Source organism: Lemur catta, chromosome Y, assembly GCF_020740605.2.
Source record: "Lemur catta isolate mLemCat1 chromosome Y, mLemCat1.pri, whole genome shotgun sequence".
Taxonomy (NCBI): Eukaryota; Metazoa; Chordata; class Mammalia; order Primates; family Lemuridae; genus Lemur; species Lemur catta.
This window is the reverse complement of record NC_059156.1, coordinates 4,694,532-4,716,700: the sequence shown is the minus strand read 5'-3', so window position 1 is coordinate 4,716,700 and position 22,169 is coordinate 4,694,532. Positions and strand designations below refer to the sequence as shown.

The 22,169-nt window shown below is 32.6% G+C and overlaps 1 protein-coding gene and 1 long non-coding RNA gene across 6 annotated transcripts in view; both read left to right on the top strand.

Annotated features, from left to right (window-relative positions):
* Nucleotides 1-22,169, top strand: part of LOC123629096 (histone demethylase UTY) — a 193,735-nt gene that overhangs the window by 63,568 nt on the left and 107,998 nt on the right. For all 5 annotated transcript variants that reach the window (XM_045539057.1, XM_045539059.1, XM_045539058.1 and 2 more), the window contains exons 7-8: nt 7,302-7,356; nt 9,841-9,875. In XM_045539057.1, coding sequence (XP_045395013.1) covers nt 7,302-7,356; nt 9,841-9,875 — 90 coding nt within the window. The remainder of the gene's footprint in view (nt 1-7,301; nt 7,357-9,840; nt 9,876-22,169) is intronic.
* Nucleotides 14,579-18,588, top strand: LOC123629098. The gene is made up of 3 exons (XR_006731900.1): nt 14,579-14,709; nt 16,144-16,382; nt 18,407-18,588. It is a non-coding gene; the product is annotated as an uncharacterized LOC123629098 (long non-coding RNA).

The following is a 22,169-nucleotide window of genomic DNA, read 5'->3' as shown; positions in this document are numbered from 1 at the left end:
TACTCACTACATATAGTAGTCTATTCGCAGCAGAAAATAAACATAGTATAATTTTGTCATTTGTTTTACTACAGCAATGTTTGTGATAGTGTTCTCTGGAAATATATTGGAGGGAATAAGAAATAAGGATGAAAGATCATTTTTATCCACAAATATTAAATGTATAAATAAAACCCAGTGGGGGAAGGATTTAACCTGCTAATATTATAGTGCTATTTTAAAGAATTCTAGCGATGCAAAGGTCCTGTGGCAGTATTAATTGTCCTTTAGGCAGAGAAGAGTTAGATGGTTCATTGCTGTGAGTTCACAGGCTCACTGAAAGTGTTCTTGCTTATTTACAATAACAGACACATTCATTCCTGTATGCACTTTTGTTTGATTAGGCACGGGTAAAGAGTAACAAACCTTCAAGTTATGCTGATTTTAGCAAAAATGTCTTAGACAACATCAGGTTTTTGTTGTCTTTGCCATTCCTTTGTTTAAAACACCTGACAACTCTGATATTTATTTCATTTGTATGGAAACAGAAAGTTTTTGACATGAATCTGTCTCTTAGTGTGAGTGAATATGTCATTTGATTTTTATCCCATCCTGACATTTGCTTTTTAAGCTTTCCCTACCAATAGAAATATACCTTGTCTATTGTTGGAATTGTTATAGGGATCAATAATTTTAACAGAGGAAACAATATTTCTGTATATTACTTGTAAGTACTTAGTATTTAAAATGAATAAAGGTGGGAATCAGAATGAATATCTCTCTTTTCGAGGTCTTTGAGTTTTCTAAATTAGACTGGTTAGTAATTTACCTCAGCCAGCTAGATGTAGAACCTCTGATGACTTTTGTACTGCACAAATGTGTTTTCCTAGGAGAATACATTAGGAGGCTAGACACTTTAGGCTTCAGTCTTATAAATTCCAGCTCAGTAACAGGAAGTCCAGCCTGGACTGATTAGCTGATTAGTTGATTCAGCTTATTAAGATAACTCATCTAGGGTCCCTGTTCTCTTTTGTTTTCTATTTCCTTTTTCCATCTTTGACATAAGAAAGTTACCAGGTGTAATTAATTAAGTGACTTGTTTCTTTTATCTTTTATGGGGACATTATAGTGTACTTAGTTATTTAGTATAATATTGGCAATAAGTATATGCTCAACAAATATGTAATTGCCATTCTTACCTTTATTTGGGGAATAGAAAAGAGCATACATAGTTTCCCATTGGCTGTTTTCAAGAATAAGGAGTAGCTCAAGCCTTCAGGAAATTTTGCCTTGCCTTTCATTTGTGAGAAATAGGCTTTGTGCTCATTCTCAAGTGATATCCTATCATAAGGATGATATTATTCATATTCCCATTCATGAGCAAGGTTTAGTTCTTCAAGAAGGGCATAGAATGAATATACTGGGGTAGAAAAGAGTGCCAACTCTTATCTTCTCTGACTCATTTCCTTCCATTAGTTCCACAAAAGAGTATGTATGTGATATTTTGTAACTGGTAAATTACTTAAATAAAATAACAGGTTGTTTTCACACGGTAATTAGCCCTCTTTCTTGTTCATATGCCATTCATTACAGAGCCTCCTATTTCATTTGTGTTCCTGAAAATGACAAAAATATATCCCTGAAACATATTCATTCAGCTTTAATACAGTGTAAACAGCGATTGAGGTAACAAATTGTAGTTTTAAAATTTGATGCTGACACTTAACTAAATGTGTGCCTTGGCTAAGGTGCCTACCTATTCTGATTCTTTTTGTGTTTGTAGACTCAGAATAGCTATATCAACCTCATAAGACATAGAGAATAGTTAGTTCCTCTGAAAGTATCGGGCAAATAAAATTTCACGCAGCGTCCATTTAGTTCTACTTCTGTTACCTAAATTGTGTCTAACTTGGAGTCAATATACAGTATTTGTGAATTCTGTATTTTCCTATGATAGAATTTAATCCATTTTTACAAAAGTGAAGTTAATTCTCAGCCTATTTTCAATCATATATAATCTTATTCTTCAATTCAGTGATTTATATGAATAAAATTTTCATGTTTAGTACATTGTGGAAAGAGCATTTGTCAGTTTGTGAACTCGATTAAAACTGTATACGAATTATTCTATTTCAGAGTTTCACATTTTTTTATTTTTCCCCTTCATCAGGTAATACTTAGCATTTTACTTTATTGTCTCTTATTAATTATAAGTGGTACTTATAATAACCATTTATTATGCTTACTATATATTTGAAGCAGTAGATTACTTGAATATAATAGGCTAATTTTGGCAATTAGCTTTATATAATGCCTACAACCTTCCTTAAACTGCTAAACTGTTTAAGTTAAGGGTAATATATACAAAATATGATGGAAAACACTGTATTTGATTCTTTCTTTATGCCTTAATAGTAGTCCATTTTGTATACATGTTACATTTTCTTTATTCATCTTGCATATCTTGGCTATTGTAAATAGTGCTGCAGTAAACACTGGAGTGCAGGTATCTCTTCAATATATTGATTTCAGTTGCTTTTGGTAAAGTAACTCCTACTAACGCATTTAGATCCTATCATGAGTAACACTTTCTCAAGGAGGCATCCTTTCCTAGGTTAGATGTAGGCCTTGTGTACTGTGCTTTCATTTGAAATTCTTGCCACAGTTAAAATGAATTGATTGTATGAGCGTCATTATTTACTTTAATGCTTCTCTCTAGCTAGAGCTTCTCGCTTGGGGGATCATGATGTTTGTTTATTGTTATATCTATAGCATGTAGCCTCAGTAGGCAGTCAGTTTTCTGTCAAATGAATATGTTAAAATTTGAGGGCTCTATTTGTGTAGCAGTTACCAAGCTCAAGGGTATACATTGATGAATAACATTCTCCTTTCATTGTAAAGAATTATGGGAGATTTTTGAAAAATGTGTTTAATTGAAGAGAGTTTTTTTGTTTGTTTGTTTTTTGTTTAAGCCATGAATGTCTTACTGTGTTGCCTAAGCTGTAATCCAATAGCTGTTCACAGGCACAATCATAGCATACCACACCCTCAAACGCTTGGCCTCAAACTATCCCCCTGCCTTAGCCTCTCAAGTATTAATAACTGGAACTATAGGTGCACACCACAGCACCTGGCTTTATTAAAGGAAATTTTAAAAGATTAATAGAGCAAATAAGCATAGAATGGTCCTCTCTTATCTGAAGTTTTGCTTTCAGGGGCTTTAGTTATCCATGGTTAGCCTCAATCCAAAAATATTAAGTGGAAAATTCCAAAAATAAACAGTTTATAAGTTTTAAATTGCATGCCCTTCTAAGTAGCATGATGAAATGTCATGTTGTCTTTGCTCTGTTCTGGTTGAGTCATTTGTTTCTCCAGCACATTCACGCTATGTACATTACCTGCCCTTTAGTAACTTAGTAGCTGTCTCTCAGTTATCAGATAAAAAACATACATACATAGATTTGGTATTAACTGTGGTTTGATACATGCAGTCAGGTTCTTGGAATGTATCTCTCAAGAATGAGGGGAGAGTACTATATTTTGAATCATCTCAAATATACCTTTTAACTTTGTTTTTAAAGTATGTAACTTTGCTTTTAGTGCCCTCATTTTATATTTAGAGGCATTAGAATTGGGCTTGAGTAATGCTTCTTTTATTGACATAGACTAAACTCAATATAATAAAATACCTTATAATATGTATAACATATAACATAATATATATCACATGTATATTAAGTATGCTTTTCTTTTAATAGTTCACATATTTATGTGTTATGCGTTATTTATAATGGATTATATTTGCCTCTGTATATAAACGTGTTTATAAATAAACATTGCGTTCATAAAGTGTTCTGGACAAATGCTTTGATATTGAACAAAGATACATTTAGTTGTCTTAATAGAGAAAATGTTATATTAACATTGCTTTTAAAATTAGGGTCAGATTTTATTGGGTTATTCCTAATGCTTATTGATATCTAGTACAACCACATTTTGGTCAGAATGATATACAAACTCCTATGGGGGCAACAAAGGCTGTTGTTTTTGGAAATCCAGCAAGGACTTTGAAATGTAGGTTTGAATCTTAGGCTCAGATATTTTAAGAGGCTAATTTAGTGTTTATTAGACAAACAAGAAGAAAACTGTGAGGAAATAAATTTCTGTTCTTTATAAATTAAAAAAAAATGGGAATGACGGACTGGAGGGAGTATTGTGGTTCAGAGTACCTTGGATGAAGGGGTGTGGGGTTCTTCCACTTTTAAGAAATGGGAAATACAGCAATGTGACTGAAGTTTACTTAGTGATAACAAATTTTTTTTTTTTTCTGTCTTGAGATAGAGTCTCACTTTGTTGCCCAGTCTAGAGTGGCTAGTACGCTGTGGTGTCACCCTAGTTCACAGCAACCTCTAATTCCTGGGCTTAAGTGATCCTTCTACCTCAGGCTCCTAAGTAGCTGTGACTACAGACAGGCATGCGCCACCACACCCAGCTAGTTTTTTCTGTTTTTAGTAGAGATGGGGCCTCTTGCTCAGGCTGGTCTCAAACTGCTGACCTCAACTGATCCTCTCCCCTTGGGCTTCCAGGTTGCTAGGATTACATGTGTGAGCCACCTCGCCTGGCAAGTGATAACAAAATTTGTGTAGGACTGAACTGTGAGCATCTCGCTATAGTTATAGAATGATTTTTAGAGTAATTGGTAGAGCCAGAGATATTGAATTTTATCATTCAGTAATGAAATATTCATGTGACTTTCAGTATTGAGAAACATAATTTGATTGACATTTTGTTTTAGAAATAGCATGCTTCTAAAACTTTAGTGAATTTTTTTGAGGGCTGAATGACTCTATGGTGAGGATTATATACTGGAAATGAAGGCATGAGGTTGTATCATTTTCATTTCATTTCTTTTGGTATCTTAATGTTGACTTTTGGTAGTGGTATTTAATTTTGCTTATTGTGAGGTTTTGTGCATATGTTTAATTTCCTCTAAGTATTTAGTCATGTTATAGTCTTCTCATCTGCATGTTTTAAAATACACATTTTAAAATGTTTGCTGTTTGAAAATGTTTGACATTTTGTATTTGGGATTTAGGATAGTAAAGCAGTAGTTTTCCTGTTGGATTCAAAATTTTGACTGATTCTGGCAGGTGTCATTTGATAGATTTTTGAATAATGACAGATTAAACGTAGACTGGACAGTTTGAATTGTATACATATTTTTTCTTCCTTAGGTTTTACTGAAATAGTAGTAGTAGTAGCGAAGTGCTATGACCTTATAATTTGTTTTCAGGTTAGTTTCTATCCTTTGATGACTCATTTAGGACAGATCTGCATTCACACACAAGTGCACACGCATCACATTTGTTAATCCACTCATGAATTGATGGGTACTTACACATCTTCGTGATTATGAATTGTGCTAGGTGTTCTTTTGATAAACATGAGTGCAGGTGTTCTTTTCATAAAATGACCATTTTCCGTTGGGTAGATACTCAGTACTGGGATTACTGGGTCTAACAGTAAATCTGTATGTGTATTTTTTTGAGGACTCTCCATACCGTTCTCCATAGAGGTTGTACTAATTTATAGTCCCACCAGCAGTGTGTAAGTGATCCTTTCTTTCTGCATCCATGCCTGCATCTACTGTCTTTTCTTGGTTGGTTGGTTGGTTGGTTGGTTTTGTGCTGTTTTTAATAAATAACCATTCTGACAAGGGTGATACTTCATTGTGCTTTTAATTTGCATTTCCCTGAGATTAGTGATGTTGACCATTTTTTTGTGCTTATTGGCCATTACTCTGTCTTCTTTTGAAAACATCTGTTTGTGTCTTTTGCCCACTTTTTAATGGTTTTTTTTCTTTCTGATTTGTTTGAGTTTTTTGTAGATTATGGATATTAGTTCCTTTACTGGATATATAGTTTGCAAATATTTGCTCTCATTCTATAGGTTGTATATTTATTCTGTTGATTATTTCCTTTGCTTGATTATTTCCTTTGAATAATGACAGATTAAATGTAGACTGGACAGTTTGAATTATATACATATTTAGTAGTAGTGCAGAAGCTTTTTAATTTAATCAAGTCTCATTTATTTATTTATTTTTGTTGTTGCCATGATTGCCTTTGAGGTCAACTCTTGCGCTGGGATGGTTGGACAAAGTTTGTCTCTGGTCCACCATCTTGGCTCCTCCCAGACACTGATTTTGTTCTTGTTAACTGAGGATTCTAATTGACTAAGTATAGTGAGGTTCTCATTTATTCCCACATTGGTTTTACGTTGAAACTTAATTTGTAAACCTTGTTTAATATGATTTCTTTTTCCAAAGAAGATGCTATTTGGATTACATGAATTAGTTGTCATTTTAAACATTAAATATCAATATACCTCGGCACAATTGAAAATATTTGCATTGTACATAAGAATGATCTTTTTACAAGTTATTTTAAAGTGGTTTGTCCTTTGTTTAATTGTATTGTACTTGATTCTTTTAATTCTTGAAAATTAGTGGATACTCTGAAAATTAAGCATTGTGGGAGTGGTTTGTAGGGAATTTTACAGAGACTTAATCATTTTTTAAGTTAAAAGAATTCTAGTATCATCCCCTGTTAAGTATTTATAAATTATGTGCATCATATGTTCTGTGTTTTTAGTAGTAACTCATTCTATATTCTTTTTAGGTTTATATAATAGAGGTAGAGCTATAAGTGTTATAATAGTTCATAAATAACTTTACATATGTTACACGTAATTTATATGAATTTAAAAAAAAACAACTGTGTTTCACATATGAGTTTGAAATGGATTACTTGATACGTATTACCGAGAGTTACAGGTTTGAAGTGTCTTAAAGTATACTGATATTAAAAGCAGTTATGTTTTATTCTTCATGTTAATTCTCACAGTATTGTTATCTAATTTGGTTTTGAAAGTTCCAGTCTCATTTTAAGACAAGCAGTGCTTTCTAAAAAAAAAAAACAAACACTGAATTTTCCAGATTTGAAAGTAATGAAGCACGTCTAATTTACACATTTCTATAGCATAATATTTTGTTTACTTGAAGACTCATGTCCAGAGTTTTTTTCATGTAATAAAATATACATATTAATTCATCACATCTTTCATTCTTAACTATTTCATGGAAGTAACTTCACTTTTCAGCAATACATTTTGAATGATAACAATTTTATTTTGTTAAGTAGTACATTGTAGTTGTATAGCATAGTTTCATTATTTTATGATAGACCTAAAAGGTTAAAATGGAAAAATTCATTTTACGGAACTAAATTTAGTGCATTAATATTTTCACTTTCTTCCTGCAGCATTTTCAGTTAGCTTTGATTGACTGTAATCCCTGTACTTTGTCCAGTGCTGAAAGTAAGTATTTTTAAGTACAATTTTTTTTCTTTTGAGCACAAAAATATCTGTAGGTTGTTTCAAATCATGACTATGAATATGTTTTTATGTGTGTTATATCTTTTTTTCTGTTAATTACTGAGAAGAGGGTTGTGAAGGCATGTGTTTGATTCAGAAGGCTTAAAGACATTGTAGTTCCATTGACTCAAGTATTTTTTTTAAGACAATCAGCATTATTATTTGATAACTATAGAAATATCTGGTACCTCACACAGCACTGACAAATAGTGATTGGCTAGTTTACATTAGGTATTAGTAGTTTTATTCCTTCATGTTGTTTGTCTTTTTAAATAGAAAAGTTATTTCTCTCTCTCATTTTAATGTTTTATGACTTTGACGTTTCATAGGCCTTGACTGTTCTTTGAAACTTTTCCATGTACTTGTGATGTTGCAGAAATCAGAGGTTTTCAAAGCTAAGTTAAAAAAAATCCCAAACTTGAATGAAAAGATATTTTTATTTTATGAATAAATCACCAATGTGTAATTTAAAAAATAAATACTTAATGCTTTTAAGGAGCTATTTAAGATGAATGACTCCAAATAATATTTTTGAAAAGAATCAGGTGATGTGAAACTTTATGACTTTATTTTAAGTTAACAATGTGTATTTCACTACTAAAGTTTAATTTTAAGACTTTTAATATCTATATCAATTTTAATCCATAATTTAAAATTGCCATATTGAACATTTTCCTAGTTGTACAGTTATGGTCCTCTATTAATGTATTTTTAAAAATGAAATATGGAGATTTTTACCTTACAAAAGATGACACACACTATGGTTTTTGGCATGATGAGGCCAGAGACATGAGACTAAATCTGGAGTAGGTTCAGATGGCATTAGGATGCCAGTTACCAATGCTCTTTCCTTATTATCTCATTAGATGAGTACAAATTTGGGGAAAATGGGACAATGGAGTCTTTTGCATCTTTTCTCTTTTCTTAACCTGTAATCCAGTTTCCCTGCAGTAATTCATTGAGGTGAGATTTTTTATTAAGTAGATTTGATACAGTAAGGAAAGCTATGTTGGGAAAGGGGAGAGAGGATGAAGAAGAAAACCTCTTAACTTATGCAGACAAAGAGGTATTGATACATATATATGATTTTTTGTTTGGTGGTTTTGTTTTTGTTTTTAGGGGGATATTATCTTTGGATAGTATTTTCTTTTCTGTAAAGAAAATATTTTTATTTTCCTCATAGCTAGTTAGTTAAATCTTGATATTTAACTATTTATAAAGAAACAACTTTGTTCCAATTTTTTTTTATTTTTGTTAACTCAAAATTGTAGGGTAATCTAATGCAGTAGTCTCCACTGAGGGTTCAGGGAACTTGCAAGAAAGCTGGGAAACATATTGAGAGAGACAACTTTCCAGACTTTTACCTAGGTTCACTGAATCAGAATCTGTTAGACTCTGAGCTTAAGAATTGGCAATTTTATCAAGCTTCTCAGGTAGAATTTATCTTTACGACTTCAATTGAGAGAAAATGAGAGTGAGGAATAGGGAGGAAAGAAAAGGAAGGAGAGAAAAAGGAAGATCAGCAGAATTTCATGATTGCTATGGGACTTTTCTTTAAAAAAATCCACATAAATATTCTGCATATGATTTTGAAGTTTCTTAGAGGTAGAACCTATAGCAAAACAAGAAGAGAGATCTTATCTTTGAATACACATCATAAAATTCAGATATCTGGGATTTAGTTGTAATTATTTGTTTTGATTTAGTTGAATTTCTCATTGTTTTTGTTGAATCATTCATGTTCTGGTGATAGGGTAATGGGCATCAAGAAGAGCTGCAAAAAGAAGCAAAAGTATTCTTCCTTTATTAGATTTATTATCATGTGTTTTATTATCTTGTTCTTTAGGTGGTTTGACCTATTTTCTTTTTCTTCTTTAAATAAACATCATCAAATTCTGAAGAATTCAAAGAAAACTCTTTTCCCCTGTGTAACTGCTAGTATCCTGATCTGTGACTTTAAAAAAAATGTTTATATGAGATTTAATATAAAGGAAAAACAGGATGTTATTCAAAAGCATTTCTTTATTTTATAGTAACTTTATGGTTTTTTTAATGTAGAAGTTTTTGAATGCCATGTATTAAGATATATACATTTAAAAGGTTCTGTTTACTTAATATTCGGACAGAAATTTTTATGAAGTATACTTACCTGTTGTAGATTTTAATGTTATTAGTTGTAAATGATTAAAATTTTATTTAATAATAATTTATAATGAATGATTTTTCTTGGTATGCTCATGGTCTTTGGTAGATTTAATTGTATATTGTTTTATTAAAAACAAAAGTTACTCTTCTAATTCAAATATGTATTATATAGTTTTAGTATTTGCTTATGTTTCATATTTTATATTATGCCTACTTTTGTTTTACTTTATTACCTTAAACTTGACTATATTGTAATTGATTTTTTCCCATGATCCATTACAGTTCAATTTCATATTGCCCACTTATATGAAACTCAGGTACGTGTTTTAACCTACCTTTCTTAAGACAAGAACAAGAAATAATAGATGACAAAATTTCAGTTGTGCTTTAATTTTATGCTTTAAATGAAATAAATGTTAGGCAATTTAATTGAGATCTGAGTATTACACTCTTGCATAAATTTAGTGATTTATACTTATTAAATGTGTTTGAAATCTTATTGGTGAACAAGTTATTTGTCACAAATGAAGACACATGGAGATTAGTATTCAGTATGTGTATAGTAGTTTTTGTTACTACCTTAAACTATGTTTATTTCCTAAACAGCACTTACTGAGTGTACCAGGTGTCATTTACTATGATTTGTCTTTATGGCTGTATTTAAAAAGCTATCTGCTTTCTTTGGGTGTAAAGTTTAGTTTTCTTTTCAAAATATTTATGAATGATTGGAAATAAGACATTGTCATGTAAGTTTCTTCTGTTTTTCTCTGAGGTTGAAATGTTTCTTCAGTATCTTGTTATTTGAAATGGACAGTAGAATTACCACTACTTCAAGATAGTTTTCTTTTTACAATTATTTTAGTTTCAGATATGTTCTGTCACAGATTTTGTTTGCCTGTATGATTAAAATGATAATAAAGTACAAATTTACATCCTTTGGTGGAAAATTGGGAAGAAATTGGAAGAGACTAAGAAAATAGAGTTTATCCATAATATGAGTAACTGAACAGTTTGAATTTCAAATGTGAAATATAACATCAATTTAATGGCAGCATTTTGGCGGAAAAAAACTTTTTATATGTATATTTAATTTGGAGGTCTACCCTTATGTTTCTAGTACAAGTACAAAATAGTGAGGTTAGAGGTAGACCTGATACAAAGTCATACACAAAACTGGAAAGATGCTGCTATCTCTCATTATTTATGTTATTAGGACAATGCAGTAATACATAGATCATCTCAGAGGCTGGTTTCCAAATTCAGCTATGGCAGGGCTTTCATGGGAGGTTTTAAAAAATTATCATTCGGCTTCTCTACCTCTAGCTTTGCTCTAGCAGGTGTGTGCGCACGCGCACGCACACACACTCTCTGTCTCTCTCTCTCACTCTCTCTCACTCTCTGGCCTTAGATTTACTGAATCAGAGTTGATACACACTGGAGTTGGGATATTCTGCTAGACTAGGGATTTGCTTGTGTTTTACGATATGCATTTTGAGAATTGCCAGACTATTTGCACGAATGTCATGAATAAAAACTCTTAGGCTGCCAGACCAAATTTTTTGATATAAACTTTTTCCATTGGTTATGTTCTTTTAAAAAATTTTTTCCCAATCCTTCAATGTGGGGAAGTAATTTGAAATGCATTCTGTTATGATTATTTGTGCATGTTAGGATATTGACATTATCCTAGTTTTTTTTTTTTAGAGACAGAGTGTCGCTTTGTTGCCCGGGCTAGAGTGAGTTCCGTGGTGTCAGCCTAGCTCACAGCAACCTCAAACTCCTGGGCTTAAGCGATCCTCCGGCCTTAGCCTCCCAAGTAGCTAGGACTACAGGCATGCGCCACCATGCCCGGCTAATTTTTTTTCTATATATATTTCAGTTGGCCAAATAATTTCTTTCTATTTTTAGTAGAGATGGGGTCTCGCTCTTGCTCAGGCTGATCTCGAACTCCTGAGCTCAAACGATCCACCTGCCCTGGCCTCCCAGAGTGCTAGGATTACAGGTGTGAGCCACCACGCCCAGCCTTCTAGTTTTACTGAAATCTTGAAAGAATGATTTTTAAATATGTATATTCACTGAAGTCATAGAATTGTTCTACTTGAATCTTTAAAAATTAGACCTTATCTGTTGTTTATTTGTGTAGTAGATACCAGTGTATAAAATGAGGGCATGGAGTTCAACTTGAGTACAGTCTTTTTAGCAATGGAAATGTAGGTTATATGCTTTTATATGGTAACTTATTGCTTGTGAATACATTTAGTGGAATTCATAATCACAGTGTCTTTCTTCTTAATCCAGGAATATCCTTCACATTTAAAAATGCCTATTACAAATATATTCTGTTAAAATATATAGACTGAAACAAAAAGTAATTTTCTATGGATGTATATATACAGGTTCTTGTAGATTTTCCTATTAAGTGTTTCTTCACCTGTAAATGAAAATTCTTGTTTATAAACACTAGGTTTTCTCATATCCTTTAACTGTCTTCTGGCACCTGATAATTACAGTTTCTTAAATTTGCTAGGATTTTCTTTTTCTTAAACCATATATAGCCAATGAAATAGATTTTCATTTTCTTGGGTAAACATGACTTAACCTAATTCTATTTCTATAAGTTACATTGATTCTTAAAATCTTCAACAAAATACCAGCCAAAATAATACTAACAAGAGAAAAAAAGACTCTGTATGGTGTCTTCTGCCTTACTTTGGGGGGCTAAGGCAGTTGAGGCCAAGAGTTCAAGAACAAGATAAAAAGCACTCAAAAAATACTAGCAGTACAAATTTAATAATATATTAGGAAGATCACATGCCATGATCAATTGGAAATTATTCCTGGAATCTAATGATAATTGAAACATCGACAAATCAGCAAATGTGCTATAATACATTAACAGAATGAAGGACAAAGTCATGTGGTCATCTCAAAAGATGTAGAAAAAGCATTTGACAAAATTTAATACTTTTCGTGATAAAAATTCTGAACAAATAAGGAACGTATCTCATTACAGTTAAGCCCATGTATCAGAAGTCCACAGCTAACATCATACTCAACTGGGGAATGTTAAAGCTTTCCTCTAAGATTCGGAGCAAGAAAAACACTTTTACTACTTCTGTTCAAATAGGGCTGAAAGCACTCTCTGGAACAATTAGGAAGGATAAAGAAATAAAGGATATCCCTACTGGAAATAAGTAAAATGGTTCCGTTTATGGAAGACATGATCTTATATGTAGAAAACTTTAAGGACTCTATCCAAAAACTGTTAAAACTGAAGAGCAAATTAGTAAAGTTGCAGGATACAAAATCAACATACTAAAGTCAGTAGCATTTCAGTACACTAGTCCTGAACCATCCCAACAAGAAACTAAGGATCAGTTTTATCTACAACAGCAATAAGGTACTTAGGAGTAAATTTAACCAGGACCTCAACGAACTGTAGAATGAAATATATTAAATATTGATGAAAGAAACTGAAAGTGATTCAAATAAATGGGAAGATATTCCATGTTCATGGATTTCTTAGAATCTTTGTTAAATGAACATAATTCCACAAGTGATCTATGTGCAGCCTCTGTAAAACTTACATTAGCATTTTGCACAGAAATACAAAAAGTATTGTAAAGTTGGTATGAACTTACAAGACATCCTGAATAGCTAAAGCAATCTTGAGAAGGAAGAACAAAATGGGTGCAGCACACTTTCTGATTTCAAAATATATACAAAACTATAGTGACCAAAATGGTAAGATTCTGGCACGTAAACAGAGACATAGACTAATGGCACAGAATAGAAATCCCAGAAATAAACCCATATGTATATGGTCAGCTAATATTTTGACAAGGGTTTCAAGAATACCCAGTGAAAAGGACAATCTTTTCATTAAATGTTGTGGGAAAAGTAGATAATCCATATGAAACTGAATACTTGTCTTATCCCATATGCAGAAAGCAATTCAAGATGGATTAAGGAGTTAAAGATAAGATTTGAAATCATCATAGAAGATAACAATGTTTTGACAAACTCTAAGACATTGGTCTTAGCAGTGATTTTTTGAATATTACATCAGACTAGGTAATAAAAGCAAAAATAGACCCATGGATTGCATCAAACTGAAACGCATCTGTACAGCAAACAATAACAAAACTAAAAGGCAGCTGAGGAAATTGAAGAAAATATTTGCATACCATATATGTCAATAGTTAATACACAAAATATCTAAGGAACTCAGACACTGCTCGATAGCAAAGGCCACCTGCATAAAAAATGGGCAAAGAACCTGGACTGACCTTTTTCCAGAGACATACAAATGGCCAACAAGTATATAACACAATGCTTAGTATCACAAATCACCAGGGAAATTCAAATCAGAACTGCAATCATATATCACTTTACACCTAAGATAGCTATTATCAAGATGTTAAAACAAGTGTTATTTGAGGATGTGGACAAAAAGGAACCTGTGCATATTGCTGGTGGGGATATAAAATATAAATAAGTGCAATCCTTGTGGAAAAGAGGGCAAGAGTACTTAAAAAATTAAGAATAGAACTACCATATGATCCAGTAGTTCCACTTCATATGTGTGTAAATGAAAAAACATTATCCTCTCAAAAAGATACCTGCACACTGTAAAATTGAAGGATTATTGACAATAGCTAAGATATAGAAACAAAGTATGTAATCCATTGACAGATGAATAGATAAAATTTTATGGAATGGCAATTAGTACAGCCTCTATGGAAGCCAGTGTGGAGATTTCTCAAAGAAATAAAAGTAGATCTATTATAAATAAAAGTAGAACTACCGTATAATCCTGCATCCCCTGCTGAGTATCTCCCCAAATAAAAGAAACCATTATACTGAAAGGATACCTGCAGTGGTATGTTTATTGCAGCACAATTCATAATCACAAAAGACATGGAATAAGTAGATAAAGAAAATGTGGAGTGTGTGTGTGTGTGTGTGTGTGTGTGTGTGTATGTACATATTTATATGGCATATGCATACACCATGGAGCACTACTCAGCCATAAAAAAGAATGAAATAATGTCTTTTGCAGCAACTTCGATGGAACTAGAAGCCATTATCCAAACTGAAAACTCAGAAACAGTAAACCAAATAACACATGTTCTTTCTTATAAGTGGGAGGTAAGTTTTGGCTACACATGGTCACACAGACTGGTATAATGGACATAGGAGATTTAAGATGAGGGAAGGGACAAAAAATATCCTATGGGATACAGTGTTCGCTATTTAGGTGAAGGTACACTAAAAGCACAGACTTTATCATTACACTGTATACATGTACCACAACTCAACCTGTACCCCTCCTAAATCTACTGAAATTTTAAAAAGGAAAGAAAACATGATGTGTGTTTCAATAAATATATACACAATGAGATATTATTTTAGGTTCAATATAATGCATGTGGTGAGGTATTTAACACATTAACTGCCATGTGAGTTATATTTAACTTCACAGCAGTTTTGAACCCAGGGCCTCATGAAACACATTTTTTCACCTTGTGAGCTGTGAGAACTCCCTAGTTGTATATGACTCACTCAGAGAAAACAATAAAACATAACAACTTTTTTATTAAATTAGAAGGAATTATTGTATTTTCGAAGTTTTTGTTCTATTTTCGTAATAAAACACTGTGGCCCCAAGGAAAAAAAATTTTTTTCTAGTGTGGCAGTGTTTTAAAGACATGCATAAGAGAAGTTTGTACTAGTGCTACTTGCATGCAACATAAACAGTGATATCTCTAAATAAATGTAAAGGGTTTTTTTTCTTGGTCCTTTATAATCATTGGCATTCATGTCTTTTTCATCATTTTAAATTGGTAACTGGAGCATGTCATCGTATATTACTGCTTTTGGTATTGATTATATATAATCTTTAATATAAGTATTTTTTAGTGGGGGGCATGCTCACATTAAGGAAATGGATGTGTTTTTGTTGGTGTTAGAAATAACCTTAATGAACTCAGAAGTTGAATTTTTGAAAAAATCAAATGTATATTTCTCAGAAGCGTATTTAAAGTGGAAAAGAGCAGAAGTGTCTAAAGTTATATCAAGGAAAATTGCTGTAGACGTACAAATGAGTTTAGTAAAAGATATATGAGAACTGGTGCAAACATGTTTAATGAAAGATATGTGAGAAATGTTGCATAAAAGTATAACACATTTTTATAGATAGAAGTAGTAATTTCCTAGTAGAATATAAATGATACGATTTTACCTCAGAAATAGAAATCATAGATAAGTTGCTATTCCAGTCTTCTTTAAGGAAATCAAAAGGTAATAAAAATATTAAAGTGAAAAACCTATGATTGTTTCAACTACTTGTTCAGATTTAGAGATTAGTGATACTTGAAAATTCATTTTATTATTACAATGCTACTTGTTTCTGGATAAGTCTTATAGAAAGAAAACAAAGAGATCTGTGAATTCTCCTCCTTCACTCTATCGCTAGCAATAATCCTTCTCCGAAGCAGCCACCAATGTGTTAATAATTCTTTGAGTATCCTTGCACGTTCTAGGAAAAACTAAAACCATTTTTACTCTGCTGTCACACAACAGTCATCAACTCAGAAGACGATTTCTATGACCAAATTTGGTGGAGGGTTTCTTCCCACCAGCAAGTGACCAATCACTTCTGCTGCGGACAAGAAGTGGGTGTCTGCCAATTCAATTCCAACACTGTCTGTGTGGAGATAGTGTCAGATCAATCCCACAGGTTGGGGACTCAGTTACCGAACTGTCCCCCCTTCAAATACCAGTTGCAAGTCTGGGCCTCTGGAACTTCTGACCAACCGAGTGTAAGTTGAGGCTCCCATTACCACCTCTTTGAGTTTAATTAATTTGCTGGAGCAGCTCACAGAGCTCAAGGAAACATGTTTAACAGGTTTTTATAAAGAATACAATTGAAGAGATGCATAGGGCAAGGCATATGATGCAGGGGCTTAAGGCTTCGATGCCCTCCCTGGACTTGCCACTCTCCAGGAAGCTTCAGTGGTTCAATATCCAAACCCAGAGTGTTTTTATGGAAACTTTATTAAGTCGGTATTCCTTTCTCTTGGTATGGGCCAGGAACCTCTTTGTAATGAGGGCCTTATGTCCCACAATCTGAAGGAGGAGAGGAATTAGAGTTCTGTTTTGAGGAAGGTTAAAGGAGAGTAGGAGGTCAGATAGATTCTGTTTGCTGGAGCCTGCCACCTAGGCCCAAACAACATTCAACATGTAACAAAAGATAGTAAGAAGGGTTATGGGAAGTATGAGCCAGGAATCATTAATGAAAACCAGTATGTCAACATGTAAGGTATCCCAAAAGTTGCCGTACATATGGGAAATGGGAAAAGGTAGCTAAATGTACCTTTTATTTGCAAAATTTTGATTACAAAATTTTACAAAGTTTTTCCTTTGTGTGGACACCCAGTATTACAGCAACATTGCACAAAAACTCAACTATTAAGGCAAATCACACCTGAATATTTGCACATTTAAAAAACTTTACTCAAATTACAGTCTATTATGCCTGTTCTCTTTTGACCCTTCTTTAACTTCTTTTGTTAACTTAGTATATCTTGGAAGTGCCTCTGAATCAATAGAAGTAATATAGTTGTACTTTTTAATATGTCAGTAACCCACTTTGACCAGTTTAATAATTGTGTATAATTAGAAACAATGTTTCTATGAATAATTCTTTGTTTAAGCCATTTTAAAAATGAATGAAAGGACCAGATTGTCATAATGCTGTGTAATTATTTCAAAGAATTAAAAAGGAAAGAAAACTTTTTACATTTAAAAAAAAAAACATATGTAATAGTGATTCTTTGGTCTAATAAGGGCAATAACCCCAAGAAAAAAACTACAGAGGTGTATCTATTGTTGATTTGCTAAATAAATATTAGCACAGAGAATACAGCACCATAATAAAAAAATAATAAACTAGGACAAATTAATGTTAGACATGAGGTTAGTTCAGTTATGAAATTTACTGCTATACTACATTATTTTAATAGATTAAAAAAGATTTATTCTTTAAAATGTTGAAGGGAAACCTGGAGTAAAATTTTAAAAGTATACTTAATAACACTGAAGAAAATAGGAATTCAGAGTTCTTTCTTACTGATAGTAAATATTTGTGGATACACACATACCCTTGTTCTATGGTCAGTATTTCTTTTTAATTGGGAGAAACATTCATTAAAATATTTCACCTATGATTAGGAACAAGGAAAGGGTGGTCATTCTTCATCACTAGCAGGGAAAATTAATTAGAGACACACATTGATACGTAGAAACAATAATGTTACATATGAATAAAGTAATAATTAGACATTATGATAGCAGAAAAACTCATTTATAATGGGAACAAAGAATACTGAATCTTGAGTAAACATAACAAACATTTAGAACTTGTATAAGAAAAAATGCACTTTTGGAAGTGTGTTAAATGAAAGACGCCCTTGATCTTCTTGGATAGGGTAACTTAATACTATGAAGGTGTCCATTCTTTCTAGGTTAATTTTTAAATTTAATGTAAAATAACAGCGGGCTTTTTAATGGAGGTCAATAAAGTTCATATGGAAAAAGAAATATGACAGAAGAGGTTCCACTATCAACTTCCCCTCTAATACTCCCAGACCCCTCCCCCTCAAAAAAACCAAGGATAAAGGAAAGGACTAGCCCTACTAGATTTTAAATTGCATATGCTCAATTAATACTGTAAAGTTTATGATTAATATAGTTGGGTACATCCATGGGGCATAGAAAGCCAAGGAGTTGGTGAAGCAAGATATCTGAATAGAAACCTTTACCTATTATCCCTCCACACGAACAGGAAATTCCACAACTACCTATACAAAGAAGTACCTTTAGAAGAACCAGAGATCAGGTGTGAGTGATCACTGTGCCTACCATAACATTATATCAAGGGAAGAGGCATTGAAGAGGACAGAGTGTTGCGTTGCCTACAAGAAATGCTAAAAGGAGTTCTTCAATATGAAAGAAAAGGATGTTAAAAAATAAATTCTGAAGGCGTAAAACTCACTGGTAAGAGCAAGTGCAGAAATACAGAATACTATTGCTATAATTGTGGTGAATAACCACTTACAGGAAGAGTAAAATGTAACTTTTTGAGAAATACATAATATAAAAATATGTGAATGGAAACAACAAAAAGCAAGCAGGGAGGGGGTGATGGAGTTAAAATGTACAATTTCTTCTAGATTTCTCTTTATTTGTTTGTAAGCACATTTGTCATGTGTTTAAAAGAGTTGGTTATAAAATGGTTTTTAAAAGCCTCTTAGTAACATCCAATCAAAATACTACAACAGATATACAAAAAATAAAAAGCAAAAACAAAAACACACTACCAAAGAAAATCATTTTTAACAAAGGAAAACAGGAAGGAAGACAGGATTGCAAAACAACCAGAAATCAAACAACAATATGGCAGGAGTAACTCATTACTTATCAATAATAACATTGAATGTAAATGGACTAAACTCTTCACTAAAAAGAGTTGGCTGAGTGAATTAAAAAACAAGAGCCAACTATATATTGTCTGCAGTGTACCAAATTAACTTTATAGAAAATGATGCCATGTAACCGTCATAAAGCAAATTGTACAGTAAAAGACTATAATTATAACTAAGAAGTCCTTAGGTATTAAAAGAAGAAATTGACTAGTTTTTCTATATATAAATTGAAGTATTAGATATTGCAAAAAAAAAAATAGTCTGTGACAACAGACAGCTGACAAACTGAAAGAAAATAATCGTGACATATATTACAAGGGTCTGCTATCTCTAATACATTAAAAACAATTCTTAAGAGTAGAAGGGCAAAGGACCAAAATAATGAGAAAAAGAAAAGCAGAAGAGAACCTCATTTGTAGATGAATCAGAATATGAATCATAGGAGATGACTAATCATAACCATGCTAGCATAAAAGTGTGGAGTAACATACTCCATCTAGTTGAAAGAAAAGGTGCTGCCAAAATAGAATTCTATATACGGCGTAATTGTCAGAGAAGAATTTGAAGTTATTTATTTATATAATCACCTGTCAATTTAAATTTGAGCTGTGTATAGTGACTATCTTCCAAAGGGCACATATGGGAAAGGGTAATGTGGAAAACTTTTTAGTGGAGAAACCTGACAATCCCTGGGTCAAATGAAAATGGTTAACATCAGCAATAGAAAGGCATGCTGATTTTATGTATGCTGATAAAAAGTGATGACAAGAATATTTTGCCTCTGTGGTTTTCTTCCTCAAAACACCTGTACCAAGTATCTTCATGAAAAAAATACCACACAATCCCAGCTGAAAGATACTTTACTAAATATCTGATCAGTATTCTCAAAAGTGTTAGTAAACTGATAAATTAGAGATGTTGGATAAAGTATGGACTGAGGTAATAATAATATATCCATATTCATTCATTAATTGTAGCATGTACTGTACTAATACAATATATTGTTAAGGGGAAAAGAGAATATAGGTATATGGGAACGTCCATCTATATGTTTATCTCTATCTAGATAGGTATATCTATATATGTCTGCAGTTTTTCTGTAAGGGATACAAAGTTATTCTAAAATAAAAAGTTTATTTAATAACGTAAATGAGGAATAATTTCTCAGGCAAAATTCATTGGCAGCAGACCTGCCCTGCAAGAAGTATTAAAAAGAAGTTTATCATGCAGAGGAATGATAATTTTTAAAAATTTTTAGTTATGGTTACATAATGGTTGTATATATTTATGGAGCACATGGGATGTCTTGATACAGGCATACAATGTGTGATAATCAAATCACGGTAATTTAGGTATCCATTACCTCAAGCATTTATCATTTCTTTGTGTTAGGAACATTAAAATTCCAATTTTTTGGTTACTTTGAAGTATGCCATAACTTATTGTTGCGTATAGTCACTTTGTTATGCTGTCAAATATTGTTCATTCCATCTCATTAACTATATTTTTGCACCCATTAACTATCCCACTACCTTACCCCCACTTTTACCCTTCCTGGTCTCTGGTGACTGACATTCTAGTCTCTGTCTCCATGAGATAAGTTATGTTAATATTTAGCTCTCACATAGAGTGAGAACGTGTGAGATTTGTCGTTCTGTGCTTGGCTTATTTCTCTTAACATAATGTTCTCCGATTCTGTCCATGTTTTTGCAAATGGCAGGATTTCAGAAGAATTATATTGATCAAAAGTTTCCATCTGCAAAGAAGTGAGCTAGAAAAGATATAAATGAAATAAAATAAACCTGTAAAATATTTTTCTTACCTACAAGTAATATAAAAGATAAATGTCTTGATACCTTTTCAAAATAATACTACTAATATATTGGGTGTTCATAGCATATAAATATGTAAAATGAAATGACAGCAATATTTGGAGCAGTTAGAAGAAATTGGGAATATTCTGTTAGAATATTACTTAGAATTGTTCTTGGAAGTGGTATACTAGTCTTTGAAGATGGATTTAAATTTGTCAAGAATGTATAATGTAAACTCTAAGGCAATCACTTAAAAAGCTTTATAGAGAAATGTAATTGATATGTCAAGAGATGAAATAGAATGGGATCATGTAGTGCTCAGCTGAAACTAAGGCAGAAAAAAAAGACCCAAAAAAGGAAGATAATCATTGTAGCAGACAGGAAATAGTTACCAAGATTATGTGGATTTTAATCTAATTATATCAATAATCATTTTAAAATGTGAATGTCTTAACACAGCAGTTAAAATATGTGTTGTCAAAAATAAACTTTATATTTAAAGTAAGACATTTTAAATATAAAGAGAGATACCTTATAAGTAAAGGAATAAGTAAAGGAAGGATATTTTCCAAAAGCGTTAATCATCTTAAACATGACATACCTAACAATGTAAAATACATTAGGCAAAAATGAATAGATCTAATAAGAGAAATAGGTGAATCTATTATCCTCATTGGAGATTTCAGCATTCCTAACTCGGTAATTGAATAACTAAACAGACAAAAGAAATTGGTAATCATAACGGTACTTGGATAGTATGTTCAACAGTCAGCTAGTCAATCTAAATGACAGTACTATCAAATTATAAATTGAATTGATCTATGTAGAGTCACCATCACCAGCAGATCTAATGGTTCTCATCTGCACATAGAATATTGTCAGTGTAGATCATCTTCTGGCTCATGATAAACAGCTTAAATGTTTAAAAGTATGCACATTTGGCCGGGCGTGGTGGCTCACGCCTGGAATCCTAGCCCTCTGGGAGGCCGAGGCGGGTGGATCGCTTGAGGTCAGGAGTTCGAGACCAACCTGAGCGAGACTCCGTCTCTACTAAAAATCTGGACAACTAAAAGTGTATATAGAAAAAATTAGCTGGGCATGGTGGCACATGCCTGTATCCTCAGCTACTCGGGAGGCTGAGGCAGTAGGATTGCTTAAGCAATCCTAAGGTTGCTGTGAGCTAGGCTGATGCCACGGCACTCACTCTAGCCTGGGCAACAAAGTGAGACTCACTCTCAAAAAAAAAAAAAAAAAAGTATGCACATTATACATAGTCTGTTCTCAGACTACAGTGTAATTATCAACAGTA